Here is an 18740-nt window from a genome sequence, read left to right as displayed (position 1 = left end):
TTTGTGCAACATCAGAGCCTCCCTGGGCAGAGCTGGATCCTGCGCACAGTAAGTAAAACTCAGCGATGATTAGTCTCATGCTCAGCTATAAACAGATGCTTCTCCGTGTTCAGGGAGAGGTTCCATTCTGCCCGTGTGATCACACTCAAACATCAGCGAGGAGTTTCTTTCTGTCACAAAGGCTGTATTTTACAAAATTCCCCGTCGCAGCAGGAACGGGTGGTGAAAGATTTGCATGAGAGAACATGATAACAGAGCAACACAGTTCACAGAAAGCCTTGTAAAAGGGCTTTACCCACCAGAGGGGCATCGAGTTAAAACGATAGCTGGAGTTTCAGAGGAAAGCAAAGGAGGTTACTCTGTGTGCGGGGCTGTGAGCCACAGAGCTCGGGGCTGCGGGGTGTTGGGAGTGTGAGGAGTTTGCATCAGCCCAGAGAGCCCTGACACGTGTCGGGAAGAAGAACATCCTCCAAGGGTTAAACACAAAGGCTCTGACTCAGCCAGCTCCTGAGCAGCAAATTGCTGGAAGCTGGTGGAGTTCTGGGGAGGGGGGAAGCATCCTTTGCTCTTGTGCGCTCCCTCGGGCAGTGCTAGAGGCAGCAAGGTCAGCAGGACCATGGGAGTGAGGGAGCTGCGTGGAGAGGAAGAGGTGGAGGGGGAGGTGGATGGAGGGGAGGCAGAGGAGGCAATGGATGGAGGAGAGGCAGAGGAGGACGTGGATGGAGGGGAGGCAGAGGAGGACGTGGATGGAGGGAAGGCAGAGGAGGATATGGATGGAGGGGAGGCAGAGGAGGCAATGGATGGAGGAGAGGCAGAGGAGGACGTGGATGGAGGGGAGGCAGAGGAGGACGTGGATGGAGGGGAGGCAGAGGAGGATATGGATGGAGGGGAGGCAGAGGAGGCAATGGATGGAGGAGAGGCAGAGGAGGACGTGGATGGAGGGGAGGCAGAGGAGGACATGGAGGCGAGGCAGAGAGGGAGATGGAGTGAAGGCAGAGGAGGACATGGATGGAGAGAGGCAGAGGAGGACATGGATGGAGAGAGGCAGAGGAGGTGGATGGGGGGAGGCAGAGGGGGAGACGGATGGAGAGGCAGAGGAGGACATGGATGAAGCTGTTTGTGCAGGGCTCGGATGGCAGGCACACAGACACAGCGAGCAGAGGAGCCATGTCAGAATGGGGAGCTGCAGGTAGTGAAGAAGGTGCCTGCCAAGAATTTGCTTTCCTCCCACCTCTCCCATCACTGCTCGCTCCCGAGTGTTGATTTTCTTGCTGAGGAGCAGTAGGATCTGTTCGTTTTCACAGGGAACAGATGTTGTTCCCGCTATTCCAAGGAGCAGGGTTGCAGGGACGGTCAGCTTGGAAACCAGAGCTGGAATGAAGCCCCTCTTCTTCTGCCGTGGGGTCAAAGGATAATTCAGGTTGGAAGGAGGAGGTCTCTAGTCCAACCTCCAGCTCAAAGCAGGATCAACAATGAGATCCGATCGTGTTGCTCAGGGTTTTATCCAGTCTGGTCTTAAAAACCTCCGAGGATGGAGACTGCACACCCTTTCTGGGCAGCCTGTTTTGCCGCTTGACTGTCTTCATCGTAAAATTTCTCCTTCTGTCCAGTCAGAACCTCTCATTTCAGTTTTGCCCATTGCCTCTTGTGCCCCCACCATGGCCTCTTGTCCTCCCACCATGTACCAGTGTGAAAAGCCTGGCTTTACCTTCTTGATAACCTCCCTGTGGGTACCAGAAGGATGCTGTCAGGCCCCCCAAATCCATCCCTTCCTCAGGCTGAATGATCCCAGCTCCCTCAGCCCCTCCGGACAGAGCAAGACCTCCGGCCCGGACCACGCTGGTGGCTCTCCACTGAAATCCCTTCAGTGGATTGGTGTACTTCTTGTATTGAGGACCCTAAAACTGGATGCAGTATTGCAGGTGTGGTCTCATGAACGGAAGTGAGAGGGAAAACCTCTTTGCTCTGTCTGTGCCCTTGGCTCCTCTTCACACAACCCAGGATGCTGTTGGCCTTTGCGGCCAAGGCAGGGGCCAGCCCATGTTCCTGTCGCTGCCCACCAAACCTCCCCAGTTAGAATCATAGAATCACAGAAGGGTTTGGGTTGGAAGGGACCTTAAAGGCCCCCAGTGCCACCCCCTGCCCTGGGCAGGGACACCTCCCACCAGAGCAGGTTGCTCCAAGCCCCCTCCAACCTGGCCTTGAACCCCTCCAGGGATGGGGCAGCCACAGCTTCTCTGGGCAACCTGGGCCAGGCTCTCACCACCCTCACACCAAAGAACTTCTTCCCCACATCTCAGCTCCATCTCCCCTCTTTCAGTGTCAAACCCTTCCCCCTCCTCCTAGGGCTCCCCTCCCTCATCCAGAGTCCCTCCCCAGCTTTCCTGGAGCCCCCCCTTTAGGGACTGGAAGGGGCTCCAAGGTCTCCGCGGAGCCTTCTCTTCTCCAGGCTGAACCCCCCCAACTCTCTCAGCCTGTCCCCACAGCAGAGGGGCTCCAAGTTCTTTTCCCCAGAGTTGCTTCCCCACCAGCCTGTCCTGTCACAAGGGGTTCTTTCTTCTCGGGGGGGACTTTGCATCTCTCCTTGTTGAAATTCGTGGAGTTCCTACTCTCACCCTCCTCTACCCTGTCTCGGTCCTGTTGAGATCCCTGGCTGGGCATTGAACTGGGTCGTGCTTCGGGCAGTGTCCTGTACAGGGCTCCCCTCCTTGTTGAAGAAAAAAGCGGGAGGAGAGCTGCTTACAGCCCAGAGAAATACCAAGTGGGGAACAGAGAGAATAAAGCGAAGAGCTGTAGAAGCAGCTATGTAAAATAAAACAAAAGCTAATACCCACGCCTTGAATACCTTTAGATTATCTAACTGTCCCCTTCAACCCTTCCTTCACTTGAAATACTTCGCTTTTAACACATTCAAAGATCTTCACAGGAGGACTGAGCTACCGGGGCTTGTGGAAGCCCCCGAAGGTAGAAGAGGGGCTACCAGACCTACAGCTGCTCACGGGTGGCAGCCAGGGCTTTGGACCAGCCCAGGGCTGTTGGTAGCCACTGTCCTCTCCGGCCTGGCGGCCGCTTGGCCAGTCTGCTGGTTGCAGGTCAGGAAATTCGAGGGAGATGGACCAGCTTCCCGGGTTTATTCCCTGAACGAGCTCTGTAGGTGACACAGTACCTGTCCATGGGATGGTCGGCACATCCCTAAGACAATCCCTGCTGGCGCTCGACCCTGTTCTGGGACACTCTGGGCACGGTGACACAGCTCAGGGCTGCGCAAATCTCCGTGTTTCAACTCCTGGCCCTTCCCAGGTGGGAAGTAGAAACAAGCATAAAGACATGATGGGTTGTTTTTTGGCTCCTGGTGCTGTTAAGAACACGCCGGCGTCGGTGCTGAATCAGACCGTGGCTCCATCTAGTGCGGGAGCCCGTCCTCAGCATCACTGTGAGGCAGGCGCCCCGGGGAGAGGGAGAACAGGGCGAGGATGTGGGATTTCTCCTGAACGCTCCCCCAGGCAGCGGCTATCTTCAGATCAGAGGTTTCTGTGCAAATCATACCCCACAAAAACCGCATCCTCCGCGGCTTTGTCCAGTCGCTTGTTGAATTTGTTCTGTGCTTCCAGTTCATTGTGCTCCCTCGGTACGGAACCCCCCCGGGCTGCGTTCAGCAGAAATAGCTCGGCTTTGAGCACAGCCATGGGCTGAGCGGTGTGGGGAGATGCAGAGTTCTGTGCTCACTGGCCAAAATAGCCCCTTTTTTTCCCCCCGGCGGGCCCTGCATCTGCAGGCGTTTGGTGAAACGGCTGATGTAACGCCGGGCAGCGTTGCCAAAGCTCCGAGTGCTGCTGGGCATTACAGAAAAAGGCGATAGAGCCAGAAACGCAGGTGGTCGCCGCGCTGCCGTGCCAGGGCCGGGCTGCCTGCCATCCCCAGCCTTCTCCCCAGAGCCATTTGGAACCTTGAAAACAGCTGAACTGTGGCCGAAAAGCAGGAGGTTTGGCGAGGGAGGGATGAGGGCAGAGCGGGGCTGGGTGGAGAGGGGCAGGGGCTGGGGCAGGCCAGGCTGGTCGGCTGGTGCCCGGGCGAGTGCTTGCACCAAACTTGCTGTATTAATGGATTTTTCCCTCCTAAGGGAAGGACATGGAGCTGTTGGAGCGGGGCCAGAGGAGGCCACGGAGATGCTGGGAGGGCTGGAGCCCCTCTGCTGTGGGGACAGGCTGAGAGAGTTGGGGGGGTTCAGCCTGGAGAAGAGAAGGCTCCGGGGAGACCTTGGAGCCCCTTCCAGTCCCTAAAGGGGGGGGCTCCAGGAAAGCTGGGGAGGGACTCTGGATGAGGGAGGGGAGCCCTAGGAGGAGGGGGAAGGGCTTTAAGCTGAAAAAGGGGAGATTGAGCTGAGATGTGGGGAAGAAGTTCTTTGGTGTGAGGGTGGTGAGAGCCTGGCCCAGGTTGCCCAGAGAAGCTGTGGCTGCCCCATCCCTGGAGGGGTTCAAGGCCAGGTTGGAGGGGGCTTGGAGCAACCTGCTCTGGTGGGAGGTGTCCCTGCCCAGGGCAGGGGGTGGCACTGGGGGGGCTTTAATCTCCCTTCAACCCAAACTCTTCTGTGATTCTAATAGGGAAGGGAATTTTCCCTCCTAATCTTGCCTTTACTTTGCAAGGTTCTCACACGCTTTCACCGGGCATCACAAGCCCGAAGGAGCTCCCGCCCTGCACCCGGGTAGTGAGCGAACGGGAAGAACGGCAGAATATGGCTTCTGTGAGTTCTTCCAGTTCTCGAACTGCATAACTGGAGCTTCTGCTAGACCCTGCTCTGCATTCTGTCTGGCACATCGGAGCATATGTAGCCCCTTTGGTTGGGGGGGGGGGGGGGTGAAAAGGGTGGAGTGTGACACGAGAAGAGCGAGCGGCAGAGTGCGAGAACCCGCACATGGGAGACGGCAGCCGTTGCCGTGAGCGGCACAGCCCGGTTGCGCTCCCCCCGTCTCACACGTTGGGTCTCAGGAGGCGGGGATGGAGCGAGCGTTGGGCGCTGTGGCGGCTGCGGTGGGCTGGGAAGCGTTCAACCTGGTCGGAAAGTGTTGGGCACAACTGTCTGAGGGATTTAAAACAATCGGAGATGTTGCGAGAGCCAGCGCCCCCCCGTTCTGTGTCACGGGGGCACGAGCAATGGGCCAAGCTGCCAACGCTGGCAGCAGGCAAAGGGAAGGTGACGTGGAAAGTCATCACCTCAGAGAGAAGGCAGGGTGGGGGGAAGAAAGGGATTTCATATATCCAATTTGCAGCAACTGTCACACTCTGGATTCTTGCCCTTGTGGCCAAGGTGGCCAATGGCATCCTGGGGGGCATCAAGAAGAGCGTAGCCAGCGGGTGGAGGGAGGTCATCCTCCCCCTCTTCTCTGCCCTGGGGAGGCCACAGCTGGAGCACTGGGACCAGTTCTGGGCTCCCCAGTTCCAGAAGGAGAGGGAACTGCTGGAGAGGGCACAGCAAAGGGCTACCAAGATGCTGAGGGGACTAGAACATCTCTCTGCTGAGGAAAGGCTGAGGGACTTGGGTCTGTTGAGTCTGGAGAAGAGCAGAGTGAGGGGGGATCTGATCAACGCCTCTAAATACTTCAAGGGTGGGTGTCAGGAGGATGGGGCCATTCTTTTTCCAGTGGTGCCCAGGGACAGGCCAAGAGGGAATGGGCACAAACTGGTACATGGGAAGCTCCATCTGACCATGAGGAGGACCTTGTTTGCTGTGAGGGTGTCAGAGCCCTGGCAGAGGCTGCCCAGAGAGGTGGTGGAGTCTCCTTCTGTGGAGACATTCCAACCCCCCTGGAGGCGTTCCTGTGGGACATGCTCTGGGTGAGCCTGCTCTGGCAGGGGGTTGGACTGGGTGCTCTCCAGAGGTCCCTGCCAACGCCGTATCATTCTGGGATTCTGTGATTCTCTAGAGACTTCCTCTCTGACTTCACTGTCTTTCTTGTTTTCCAGGTGAAGACGAGAAACTTGCTGCTTCTTTGCTAGATGGGAAGTTTCCCCGGAGCACATCGATGCAAGACACTGTTAGGGAAGGCCATGGGATTCCACCACCACCTCAAACAGCCCCACCTCCGCCTCCTTCTCCATATTACTTTGACACAGGCCCCCCTCCATCCTTCTCGCCACCTCCACCCCCAGGAAGAGCTTACGATACCATAAGATCAAGCTTTAAGCCAAGCCTGGAGGCTAAACTCCATGGACTCCCGCAGGTCATTAGCGCAGCTGAGATGTACGATCAGGCAAGGACTTCCATTCCTTACCCTGAAAGGCAGAAGAGAGCCCGGTCCATGATAATCCTACAGGATTCCTCTCATCTTCCCGTGGAGCCAACAGAGATCCCCCGGCCTGGCCCATCCGCCACCCCTCCGGAGAAGCTGAAGAGGAAGGGGAGAGTGATTGACAACCCTTACGCCAACATGGGTCAGTTCAACGTCAGCCTGTTTGCTCCCACCAAGCCACAGAGGAAGAAGAGTCCTCTTGTCAAGCAGTTACAAGTGGAGGATGCCCAGGAGAGAGCCACACTGTCCATCACCGGAGGCTTTACAAGGGAGCCCTCTCCCACCCGCAGGAGCCATCGCCTGAGTGGGGTGGAGTATCAGCACCACGCCGGCATCGCTCAGGTTGAAGCCACGAGCATCCCCTTTGCCACTGCCATCGCCGGAGTCATGAAGGACAGAGACCGTCGTCTGGATGAGAGGCGGAAATCCACTGTCTTCCTCTCGGTTGGGGCCATCGAAGGCAGCCCCCCCAGCAGCGACATGCCATCCTTGCAGCAGTCCAGGTCTATCGATGAGCGGTTGTTAGGAAGCCGAGATGTACTACTGCCTTCCCCTGTCTCAGCTTTAAAGCCATTAATTAGCAGCTCATCCTCAACGTTCATCCACCCCCTAACAGGAAAGCCCTTGGATCCCAACTCGCCACTGGCGCTTGCGCTGGCCGCAAGGGAACGGGCCCTCTCAACTCAAGTCCCATCCCGGTCGCCCACCCCGATCCACAGCCCGGACTCGGAGAGAGCAGCACCCCTGTTTGTGGACATCCAAACCAAAGAACCAGAGAGGGGGGAGCTGGAGAGCTTGGTGTCCCCTGCCTACTCACCTGGAGGCAAAGGGGCAATGGGAACAGATGCTGGGACTTTGGCCCCTACAAAGAGCCAGTGGGGGACTCCCTCCACCCTGAGAAAAGAAACCGAGGCACGAGCAGAAACACCAGGGAAGGAGGAGAAGAAGCAGGAAGACAAGAAGTCCATGATTATCAGCATAGTGGACACATCGCAGCAGAAGACCGCTGGCCTCATCATGGTACACGCCACAAGTAATGGCCAAGACGAGATTGGACTTGAGATAAAAGAGGAGAAACCAGCTGTCCCTGAAGCATGCACGGAGCCAGCAGAGTCCCCCAAAGCAGAGACCCAGCCCAGTCCCGTGGGAAAGCCTCCGGTCAGTCCAGCCTCTGACAAGACGTTGGGACAAGGGAGTTCGGAGGAGGAGGTGGAGCCCTACACGGTTACCCTCCCACCAGCTCAGTTGTCTTCAAGTGACGAAGAGACCAGGGAGGAGCTGGCCAAGATCGGGCTGGTGCCTCCACCAGATGAGTTTGCAAACGGGGTACTGGTCACCACCCCTGGCACACCAGTCAGCCACCTGGCTACGCCTAGCACGCCATCCATACCAGCGGCAGCAGTAGCACCTTCTACCACTGGCGGAACACCCTCAGGGAAGCCCTCTGATGCCCCCGTAGCCCCAGAGTCTGCTGCAGACTCGGGAGTGGAAGAGGTGGACACCAGAAGTTCAAGTGACCATCACCTGGAGACCACAAGCACCATCTCGACAGTCTCCAGCATGTCTACGTTGTCCTCAGAAAGCGGGGAGCCTACTGACACATACACTTCCTTTGCGGATGGACAAACTTTTATACTCGAGAAGCCACCAGTGCCTCCAAAGCCAAAACTCAAGTCCCAGCTCAGCAAGGGGCCAGTTACTTTCAGGGACCCACTTTTGAAGCAGTCTTCGGACAGCGAGCTCATCTCCCAGCAACATGCGGCCACTCTGGCATCAGCCAGCATTGGCCGGCCACGCTACCTCTTTCAGAGAAGGTCCAAGCTATGGGGGGACCCCATGGAGAGCAGGCCAATCCATGGGGCTGATGATGACAAGCCAACTGTGATCAGTGAGCTAAGTTCCCGACTACAGCAACTGAATAAGGATACACGATCACTGGGGGAGGAACCGGCCGGGTCCACCTTAGATCCCGGGAAGAAGTCACCGGTGGTCGCGGCACGGTAAGACGCTGGTCGCCGGCCGGGGCGGGGGGGTGGGCGCAGGGCTTAGGCCCCCGGGGGGGGACGGGGAGGTGCGTAAGGAGTGGAGCTGTGCCGAGTGTGTTTCGAGGGGCGTTTCAGAGATGTCAGGACTTCTCAGCTGCACGGGGAGAGACAACGCTGAGACGCGCTTTCCAGAAGCTGGTGTGATTTGTTCATGGCTCCTCTCTGCGCAACTGCACACGCAGCCAGCTCCCACTGTTGCTTTTTCCCCTTGAAACTGCCTTCCTGTCGTTCCGTGTTCCTCCTCTGTCTCGGTGCTGGTGTTGAGCTGCTGTATTTAGTCCTGGGTTCCACTTCTAAATGTTTGCTCCTGAACAACGAATAATGGTCTGTGTTTCTCTAGTGCTTGTCATTTCAAAGGATCTCCAAATGTTGTCAGACTCTGTATCAGAGCCCTGGTCGGTCCCCACGGGTCACCAGGGTGGGCTGTGACAGCCCTTAGAAAGGACATGGATCACCAGGGTGGGCTGTGACAGCCCTTGGAAGGGACACGGGTCACCAGGGTGGTCTATGACAGCCCTTAGAAAGGACAGGGCAGCACCACCCCGACCGTTGTTCGTTTCTGGGACAAGCTGGTCCTGGTGCCCCGCAGGACAGTGCTTTGGCAGGGCACAGGGGTGTTAGGGGTGGCTCTGGGCAGGGGGTGCAGCTGGGTGTCCCTCCCCTGGGTACTCATGGTGGCCGAGTTGTGCTGAGCGCTGGGTCCCTCACATCTCCTGGTCATGGGACTGGCAAGTTGGCTGCTGGCTCCAAGGTATCTACACAGCGCCAAAGCATGGTAGATCCTCTCACCTCTTGTTCTCCTCCTCCGCTCAGCCCAGGAGATCTGGAAGGTGACAGCAGAGGGACCCCAGGACATGCAGGACCCTCTTTCATTTGAAGTCCTACTCAGGTTCCCTCATGGAACTCAGGAGACACCGATTCACTCTGCCACGCTGGAGATGTGACTGTCACACTCCCCAAGCAGCATGGACCTTTTGCCCCACCATCCCCCCCACTGTAAAACCCAACTAACCCAAAAAAACTCTACATTAGAGCCCAAGATTTGAGAGTGAACCCTTCCAAGGCTTTGAAACTTAAAGTTACAGCAGGAAGTGACCCAAAACCTCCAGTCTCGCTCCACCCTTGCAGGATGCAGCCGCAGTGAGCAGGTCCCACCGGTGTCACCAGCGGGTGGTTGCTGGGGGTCAGCCCGGAGCTCTGAGCTAAGGGGAGCCCTTCTTTGGAAGAGGTTTTTCCAAGCAGATGACCCCAGCGATGGGTCACAGGTCCAGGTGGTGCTAGCACTGCTGGTGACGTTTCAGGCTGTGGCACAGGGGGACAAAGCGTCCGGTCCTGACATACCCCCCAGAGTTCGTGTAGCTCCATCCTCCATCAGGCTCAGGTCTCCCTGCCGGCACCGGCGTTGGCAGTGCCAGCCCAGCTGCACCGCTCACCCACCTCTCGGGGGGTACCAAACTCATAGGCAGGACCGCAGTGTGGTGCAAAATCTCTGCATCCTGCCCTGCTACACCCTCCTGTCTCCCTGCATTTGGCCCCCCGATGCATGTGGCGGCCATTCCCTGGGGACCAGTGTCTCCCACACAGTCCCTTCCCCCTGCACGGCTCGGTCAGGAGCCACGGGGTCCCGTGCTGAACGCTCGTAGTTTAATTGCATTTGGGGACCCTTTTGAAATGAGGCACACCATGCCTCCTTCTCCTAAACACTGCTGACTCTGCCTGTCTCCGGTGACGCTAGAGAACGTGGATGTTCTCAGCTTTTCATGGCGACCAGGCACGGCATCTCCAAGAGCTTACCCCTGCCAGGCATTGGCCGTGCTGATTCCTGTCCTGGCCCCACCAGCCCCCCCCTCACCCAGGGCTGCTGGAGAGGCTGCTGGGTCTCCTGCCCCCTTTGGTCTCCCAGAGCCAGCGGTGAGAAGCAGCCCCCTGACCCCACTCGTCCCTCCTTCCCTGGTCTCCCCTGTCCATCCCGATCACCATCGACCTGCTCTTCCCCATGCAGCCCCCCTCCTTGGGGTCTAGGGGACCCCCCTTCTCCATCCTCTGCCTCTCTTTAACCCCCTCCTGTCCTCCACCGCTGCTTCCCTTGGGTTCCTGCCCTTGCAGAAGGCAGTGTGCTCCCCTTGCCCCATCAGGAGCAGCAGACCCTGCCTGAGCTCCTGCACATCACCTTCCATGGAGACCCCGTCCTCCTGGTCCACCCTCCCCTTCCCAGCCCTGCCACTGGGTGCCTGGCACTTCCCGCGGCCCCGCAGAGTTAAACGATCTCATTCCTTTTTCTGAAAGCCATGGCCTTTCATCTCTGAAATTCTTATGCTCCCAGTTGATGTCAAAGACTTGAAATATTTCCCAGGAAGTCAGCTGTAAATAGAATATCTAATGATGTCAGCCACTCTCCTTCATTGTGAAAACTCCTCTCTTTTGTGAAATTGCTGTAAATTCAGAAAATAATGCGAAGATTAGTTAGATAAGCTTAGACGGGCAATTCCAGAGCATGTTTTCCAGTCTCTCCTGAGAGCGACAGTATTACCCTGCCACAGCGGCCACCCCTACACACAGGAGCGAGGTGGGACCGTGCTGGTGGGATGCCAGCCCTGGAGCGTCCCCTGTGTCCCTTTGGCCAGGCTGGGTGACAGCCAGAGCCCATTTGAGCCCCTCCACGGGGGCATCTGGAGCAGTGAAGGGCTGTGCCCCCACGTGTGCTGCAGCTTTCTCCCTCATTCCTACATTTAACTCTGCTCCAGAGAGGGTCGTGCCCCAAGCTGAAGCTCTCCCCTAGAGCCAGAGGTGTCCTGGAGTCCCATGGGACGTGGGGAGGATGGGGTGACCCTGCAGAAGCCACCCTCGAGGTGCCAGTGTCCCTCCAGGGGCTGCTGAAGCTGGTTCCATTGCTGGAGGTTCTCTCTAAGCACATTAAATTCTGAATTTACAGTAGTTCCATCTAAGGGCAGGAAGGTCCCCTCTGCAGGTGGTGGCTGCAGCACGGGCCCTGGTGCCTTTCTCTTGCAGACGTCTGTGAGGGTCCCGGCTGGGGACCCCGGGAGCAGAAGACACAAACCGCTCTCTCCATAACTCTAGCTCTGGCGGTGTCTCCTTCCAAGACGGGTCTTCCGCGGGAGGACGTTTGATGAGAGAGAAAGAGGCCAAGAAATGCTGAGAGTGAGAACATAAGGTCAGAGTTAAGGCGATCAATAGAGATGATGTTTATTCCATCCTCCCGGGGCCAAGTGTGGCGAGGGAAGCTCTGCCCGCTCGCCGGCACACAGCCTCCTGCACTCACCGAGATGCTGTAGTTGGCCAACGGTGACAGTGACAGCGGAGCAGAGTGACACCTTCCACCCGCCCTGTCCCACGGGGGTAAGCGATGAGCTGTGCCCGCGGGGAGCTGCCCTGACAGTGACGATGCCGTAGCGTGGCTCTGGAGGCCGACGTGGGGCCGGCAGGACCTACCTTCATGTTTAACCTGGACAGGATCCTTGAAGATCCGGTGTCCCAGCCCGCAGTAGCCTTTGTTGAGCAGCAGGAGAGCCACCAGACGTCCTGGGGTCTCTCTGACTTGACCATCCCGGCCCCCCCGGCCCGAGCTGGTGCCGCAGCAGATGCCCATCAGCCCTTCCCGGGGGCAGGAGCGGTACCAGGACCCCGCGGCTCAGAGCTGGGCTCACTCTGTGACATCCACGACCACAATAAAGCTGACGCTGACCAAGAGGTGTACGTTTCTGATTAGCCATCAGTGAGTCATAGCTAGCCATGCAGATGCCAGCCCAGGAGCTGCAGCCCAACTCACGCGCTTCAGGGTGACTCACGGCTTCAGTGTGCTCCGTTAACCCCTGTGTTGAGATGGCATTTCCCTGTGCAGTGTCCCCTCGTCCTGTGAGTGGCCCTGGCCATCCAGCCTCATCTGGCTTGTGTCATTCCTCGTGGCGCATGGTCACACGCTGATCTCCTCCACCGCCACCTCGGAGGGGGCTCCCACCCCCGGGGCTGGACGGGGCTCACGTGGGCTCCAGCCAGGAACATCTGAAGCATCAACACGGTTCCCACTGGGGCTCCGGCTCCCGCAGCCAAGAGCCTGGGGTGGAGGGCGCTTTGCAAAGGGGGGGGTTCTTTGTCTGTCTGTCTGTCTGTCTGTTTGCTTGTTTGTTTATCTTTAAGCATCAGCCGAACGTGCCAAATGTATCGTGTGAAGCAGAATTTTAGATGCAAAACTGAGTTTTTCAGGTGCTGTTCTGGAAACCCACAACTGCTTTGTATTTCTACAGATCTGAAAGAGAGAGAGAAGAAAAATAAGCCCTTTAGGCATTTAGCTCCTAGGGTAAAGCTACCTCTTTCTATATAAACTCATCAATTAATTCTGTTTCAGTTAAATGGTGTAACATTTCTGGTGCAAGCTTTCAGCCGCTGCAGATACAACCCCCTGTTTCCTTGTAGGCTTTTTGTCCCTCCGTGGTGTCTAAGCCCCTGCACAAAGCAGGGCTGAGCCTTCTTGCCACAGTCCAGGGAATTGTCCGTAGGGAGCTGAGGAAGAGCAGGAGATGGGCACGGGTGAGGCCAGCTGAGATCTGCGCTGCCCAGCGCCTTCCCCAGAGGGGGGTTGGGTCATTTGGGGGGTTTTTGGTGCTGCCCTGAGCTCTGGAGAGGAGGTGGCCATCCAGCTGAGCAGGGGGTCCCGGCCAATGTGTGCCAGGAGGCTGAATCCCCTTGGCAGGTGACAGCAGCATCCTTCGGTGACACCAAGCTGGGTGTCCCCCAGCCCTGCCTGGAGCCGCCGGGCAGCTGGTGGCCACAAAGCCTGCAGAGAGGCGAGTCCCAGCTGGTGGTCGCAGCAGCTGTTCTGCCCTGCGAGTCCCCAAACCCTGCCCCCCCCCAAAGCCCCCCACCTTCCCTCACGTGCCACCAAGGAGGAAGGCGGACCTGCAGCCCCGTGAGGGAGGCTTGGCAGGTCTCCCTCCTGCTCCCCCGCGGCAGCCGGGCGTAAAGATGCTTGACGCATCTCTGTCGGTAACTAAAGGCGCACCCCTCGCCCCGTGGACTCCCCGTCCCATGGGAGGGGGCTTCTGCTCGTGGAGGTGTTCTGCAGCGGGGCCACCGTCCCTGCGGTGGGGGCTCCCGGGCGGCGTTGGGGCTTGCCAGGTGTTCTGCAGGCAGCCCGGAGCAGCGTGCAGCGCAGTGCAGTGAGTGCAGCGCAGTGCAGTGAGTGCAGTGCAGTGAGTGCAGCGCAGTGCAGTGAATGCAGTGCAGCGCAGTGCAGTGAGTGCAGTGAGTGCAGTGCAGCGCAGTGCAGTGAGTGCAGCGCAGTGCAGTGAGTGCAGCGCAGTGCAGTGAGTGCAGTGCAGCGCAGTGAGTGCAGCACAGCGCTGGAGGATGCTCTTCCCTCCTGGTTGCCATGGCGTTTTCCCAGCCTTCGCCACAGGATGTCGGGCTGAGGATGGGGCCCTCCCCAGCCCCGTCTCCCTCTGCGGCTTTCCCAGGCAGAGGCGCCTCCGCAGGGAAGCACGGGCTGGTTAGAGAGGAGCTGAGGGAGGCTGGGTGCTGGGGAAGACGAAGGGGTCCTAGGGGGTGCTGCGAAAGCGTAGTAATGGAGAGAGCACCTCCGAGGGCAGGGAAGCGCTGCCCTCCCTCCCAGGTGACACCAGCCCAACGCGTCCTGCCACGGGTGGCTGGGGGGGGACTGGGGGGGGTGTCTGTTTTTGACGTGGATGTGCTTTGCCTACAAGGAGACAGGGGCATTGTGGGTAGCAGGTCTCCGCATGTGTCCGTGTCACAGCAAGCACAGCGGGCTTCACCTCATCCGGTCACTAACATCTACTAATCACAGCTCATCTCCTCATCCCCCCCCACAGTGAGTAGAAGAGCAAACCGTGACCCTGCCTCATGCTTGTCCAGACTTGGGAAGAGCAGGGAGGGGTTGTCTAGACCTTGGTGAGAAGAACCCTTGGTCTAGACCTTGGTGAGAAGAGCCCTTGGTCTAGACCTTGGTGAGAAGAGCCCTGGGTCCCACCAAGACTGTGTCAGTGCCAAAGTGACCCCAAAGAGGGAAGGGTTAAAGCCTGCAGGGTTCACTCGTGGCCGAGTGTAGCTCTGGGAAGGTCCCACCGTGGAGCTGTTTCGTCCCCCAAGCGCAGGAGAAGAGTTGTGAGGGCAGTTCCTTTCAAGGCTTTAGTGCACCAGAAGTGGACCTCACAGAAAGGGTTTTTTTTTTCCTTCTGTATGGAGAAATACGGAGGGACCCATTCAAATTTCGGTATTTTTGTCACCCAATGGGAGGCAAAGCTCCGCATGGGAAGAGGCCTGTGTGCTCCCATGAGCAGTTCTGCTCGCAGTCTGCGCAGACTCTCCGGTGAGAGCTTGGGAAGGGACTGTCTCGGAGAGTCCCAGGGGCAGCTTGGGGGGAGACAAAGTCTCCTGCAGATACTAGCCCTAAATTTCCTTTTCCTACAAAGAGGAGATGAGAGGAGGACAAGGAGGCTTGCTGCACCGAGAGATGGAAGGGTTAGTTAAGACAGAGGCAGCTCTTGCGTCCGTAATGCTCTGACCCTGCCAGAACCTGGTTGTAAATATTTGCTGCCATCGGGGTTCGCTCCCAACTCCCCCTGTTCCCTGACGGAGCGCAGGCAGGAGAGAGAGCTCCTGGCTGAAGGACTCGCAGTCCACTTTCAGCACCATCTGCAAAATTGCCCAAGAGAAACCTTAGCGGGAGGCTGAGACCCTCCTGTACGGAGAAGCACGAGAGGGAGAGTGTCCAGAGTGCGTTTAGGAGTCCTCTTGCTCTTCTACATCACTCCGTTGGTCACCATGACACAGCCGGGACACCGTCCCTGGAGGTGCCCGGCATTCCCCAGGGGATAACCACGCGTCCCTCGGCCGGCCCTGGGGCTGCCCAACGCTGGGCTAGATCCTCCAGCTGAAAGAGGGTGGTCTTCACTTGACCTGCTCTTAGTGACCCTCAGCAGCAGGTACCTGGTGGGGCTTTCCACCTGCACTCCCTGTTTGGCCAACAAACCCTGCTCCCCACTGGGTGGCCATGCTCTCTGCACGGCTTCTGGCCCTTCCTTCCCCTTCTGTGTGTGGCCACGTCACCTGCAGCAAAGGGCTGACGGTCTGCGTGAGAGCAGTGACCATTTGGTGTTGGTAGCCACCGTGCCAAACCTGGGCACGGCCGGCAGCCCCCACTACGGCACCGCAGACCAGGGAGACAAGGAGCCCCTGCTGGGGCTATGCCATCTAGGAGAGACCAGGCCTCCTCCTCCCTCCCGGTGGCCACAGCCGAGGGGTTTTACGATGCACGAGGAGGTTTAGGAAGCTCAGTAGAGACCCCAGCGCCCGGGCAGGGGCTGCAAGGTCTCTCTGGCCCCTGCGAGGAGCTGCCAGCTGTGCTCCTGCTCCCTGCACACCAGATGTTGGGTTTCCCCCCCCGCGCCAGCCCAGGGCAGGTCCTTCGGCTCAGCACGGACCTCGGCAAGGGGTTCCGGCAGACTTTGTGCTGGAGGAACGGTGATTATCCCCTCTGGGAAACGCTAACTCGCTGGCAAGGCCCCCGTGAAACCCCCACGACCCGTAGCTGTAGCTGTCGTTCTCACTCATAAAAGCACAACACATAACACTGCTGCTGGGTGAAGTCGGAAAAGCTGTTGAACTCTATTTGCCGCTCTTTCTTGTTCTTGCTGTGGGGCATTTTTTCTCATGCATATGTTGTTTCCCCCCCTCCCCTTCCCTCCTCTGCCCTCCCCCAGTCCCCGTCCTGTCCCCCCCCCCGCCCCCCCCTCTTCCTCCCCCCTCTCCCCCTACCACTGTCCCATCCTTCAGGCTTTGGCTGTCGAATCCATGCGATTATGAGTGTCCCATTTCCCGTAGTAAACACACGAACGGAACCTCAGCCGCTGCGGAACGTCCCGACCTTCACTGGCCCCAAAAGCCCCGTGTTGGCCATTCCCTGGGTCCCCTCGCTGCCCCGGGGGTCCGGAGCAGCCGGAGCTCCGTGTCATCGGCCATTCCCTGGATTCCCCTTCCCCAGGGCTGCCCGGGGCTCAGCCCCTCGCCCCAGACGGTTCTGCCTTCCCCACCACGGGGACCGTGCCACCGCAGCCCCCCTGTCCCCACGGCGCGGGGGACCCTGCCGAGGCGCCCGGGCCCGCAAGGTGGCCGGGGTCCTGCCGTGACGAAGTCCGTTCGCTCTTCTCCGTCTTGTTGCCGCCCCGGACCGGAGCTAACATTCTCTCTCATTGCCTCTCTTCCTGCTCTCCATCTGCATGTCCGCGCTGCTCTGTCTAGAACCGCCTCTGGCCTCCGGAGGGTGGGCGAGTTGTGTAAGTGAGCATGTTCTCATCCCATAGCAGCCTCACCTCGTCTCCCCCTGACCCGCTCCCCGCTCTCCCGCCGCCCCGGCTGGCCCAGAGCGGGCGGCGGGGCTTGCTCTGGCATGTGAGTGTCCCCCACCCCGTCCCGTCCCACCCCGCTGTGTCCCGGTAGCATGTCCGTGTCCCCGTGCTGTGATGTCTGTGCTGCTGCTCGTAGGTGACGACTGAGGAAATTCCCTCGGGCTTCCATGGGATTCCCACCACGGCCCGGATTAGACCATGTGTCCCTGGTGTGGCTGCCTGGGGAGGGGGGACACCCAGCAAGGGTTGCACAGGGGCAGTGTCCCCTTGGCAAAACTCAGCCCCACGGGGAGGGACCCGTCACGGGTGAGGAGGGACCCCAGCAAGGGTGGGGATGGACCCAACAAGGCTTGGGATGGACCCCACCAAGGGTGAGGGTGAACTCCAATCATGGGTGGAGAGGGACCCCAGCAAGGGTGAGGGACCCCAGCAAGGGTGAGGATGGACCCAGCAAGGATGGGGATGGACCCCAGCAAGGGTGAGGAGAGACCCCAGCAAGGGTGAGGAGGGACCCCATCATGGATGAGGAGGGACACCAGCAAGGGTGGAGAGGGACCCATCAAGGGTGAGGAGGGACCCCAGCAAGGGTGAGGAGAGACCCCAGCAAGGGTGAGGAGAGACCCCAGCAAGGGTGGAGAGGGATCCAGCGAGGATGGGGATGGACCCCAGCAAGGGTGAGGATGGACCCCAGCAAGGGTGAGGAGGGACCCCATCATGGATGAGGAGGGACACCAGCAAGGGTGGGGAGTCTGAGCCAGCTGCCACCCCAGGTGGAAATGTCCCCGTTTGAGCCCCAGCAGCTCCCCCTGTGCAATCGATGCACCAGGCTCCCCCTTCCCTGCAGGTTTGTGACTTCCCAGTTGCGGGGTGTCCCTTGGTCACCGTCTGCAGCAAAACTCCCATCAGGCAGAGGAGGTGGCACCATTGGCTCTTGCTGCTCTGGGATCATGCAGCCGTCCCAGGCCGGGGCTCCACTGCCCTGCAGGGAGGGGGTCTGGAGGAGACCAGAGCACGTTGCTGCCTTCCAGCAGGCACCCCAGGGCCACAGGAGCTCCAGACTGGTGACCCACAGCAGGAGACGTACGGTGTCCCCAGAGAGGTCACTGTAGGCACAAACGTAAACCATGGACAAGTGTTCACCTGAGACAGCTGTAGGAAAGTCAGGGTACAGAAAACTGACACCCCCCCTTCTCCCAAACTGGTTAATGACTGCCACTGGAGCAGTCCTTGCTGCAGAGTTGGTCCATGTCCCCACCAGGTCTTGCTGTCCTTGCTGGCAGAGTTCCTTGGCCATGTCCCCAGGAGGTCTCAGTGTCCTTGCTGGCAGAGCTCCTTGGCCCATGACCCCGCTAGGTCTCCGTTACCACCAGAGCTGCTGGAATCCCTTCTCAAGCCCGTGGCTGATGAGCTGTGGGCATTCACCAGGCTGGACCTGGCAGTGAGACCCCGAGAGAGGCCATTCCCATCTGCATGAGGGTCACTTGGGCTGGGTTGCAGGGTCCCCGTCCCTTGCCGGGAGGTGACCTGCAGGCCTAGGTGGACACCGGGGGGTTGGAGCTGTGGCACATGCCCCTGGTCCGGGTGCCCACCGGGCGAATTTCCCCAGCGTGCATGGCCAGCCGTGTGGTCCCGGTTGTGCTTCTTCCGTGTTTGTCTGTCCGTCCTGGTGTTCTGTTCCCGTAGTGTGTATGAAAGTAGCTGCTACATCCCTGTCGCTTCCATGTGTGAACCCAACCCTGGAGCCCGCGCAGAGCTCTGGGCAGTCTCATGTTTGATTTTTTTTTACATGTCATTTTCTGCCAAGTGCTGAATTTCCCAGTCTGCCCCCCCTTCCCAGTGCCCGGCCGGATGGGGCCCATCCCGGGAGAGCAGGATGGCAGTGCTAGGAAACTCCTCCTGCCCAATGCCGCCGGGTCAGCGGGGGCTGCTGACGGCTTCCCAGCCGCCTTCCCAAGGGACCAGCTCTGCTCCGGCCCCGGGCTGAGGCGCAGGCTGGTTTAAGCAGAGGTGGGGGGCACTCAGCAGCCATC

At 59.0% G+C, this 18740-nt stretch overlaps 1 protein-coding gene across 1 annotated transcript in view; it reads left to right on the top strand.

The window, feature by feature from the left end:
• Positions 1-18740, top strand: part of SHANK3 (SH3 and multiple ankyrin repeat domains 3) — a 352413-nt gene that overhangs the window by 319600 nt on the left and 14073 nt on the right. The window contains exon 22 of the mRNA XM_074166270.1: positions 5962-8287. Within this exon, the coding sequence (XP_074022371.1) occupies positions 5962-8287 (2326 nt within the window). The remainder of the gene's footprint in view (positions 1-5961; positions 8288-18740) is intronic.

This window comes from Numenius arquata, chromosome 2 (assembly GCF_964106895.1).
Source record: "Numenius arquata chromosome 2, bNumArq3.hap1.1, whole genome shotgun sequence".
Taxonomy (NCBI): Eukaryota; Metazoa; Chordata; class Aves; order Charadriiformes; family Scolopacidae; genus Numenius; species Numenius arquata.
The sequence above is the reverse complement of the archived record's forward strand: the minus strand, read 5'-3'. Positions and strand labels throughout refer to the sequence as shown.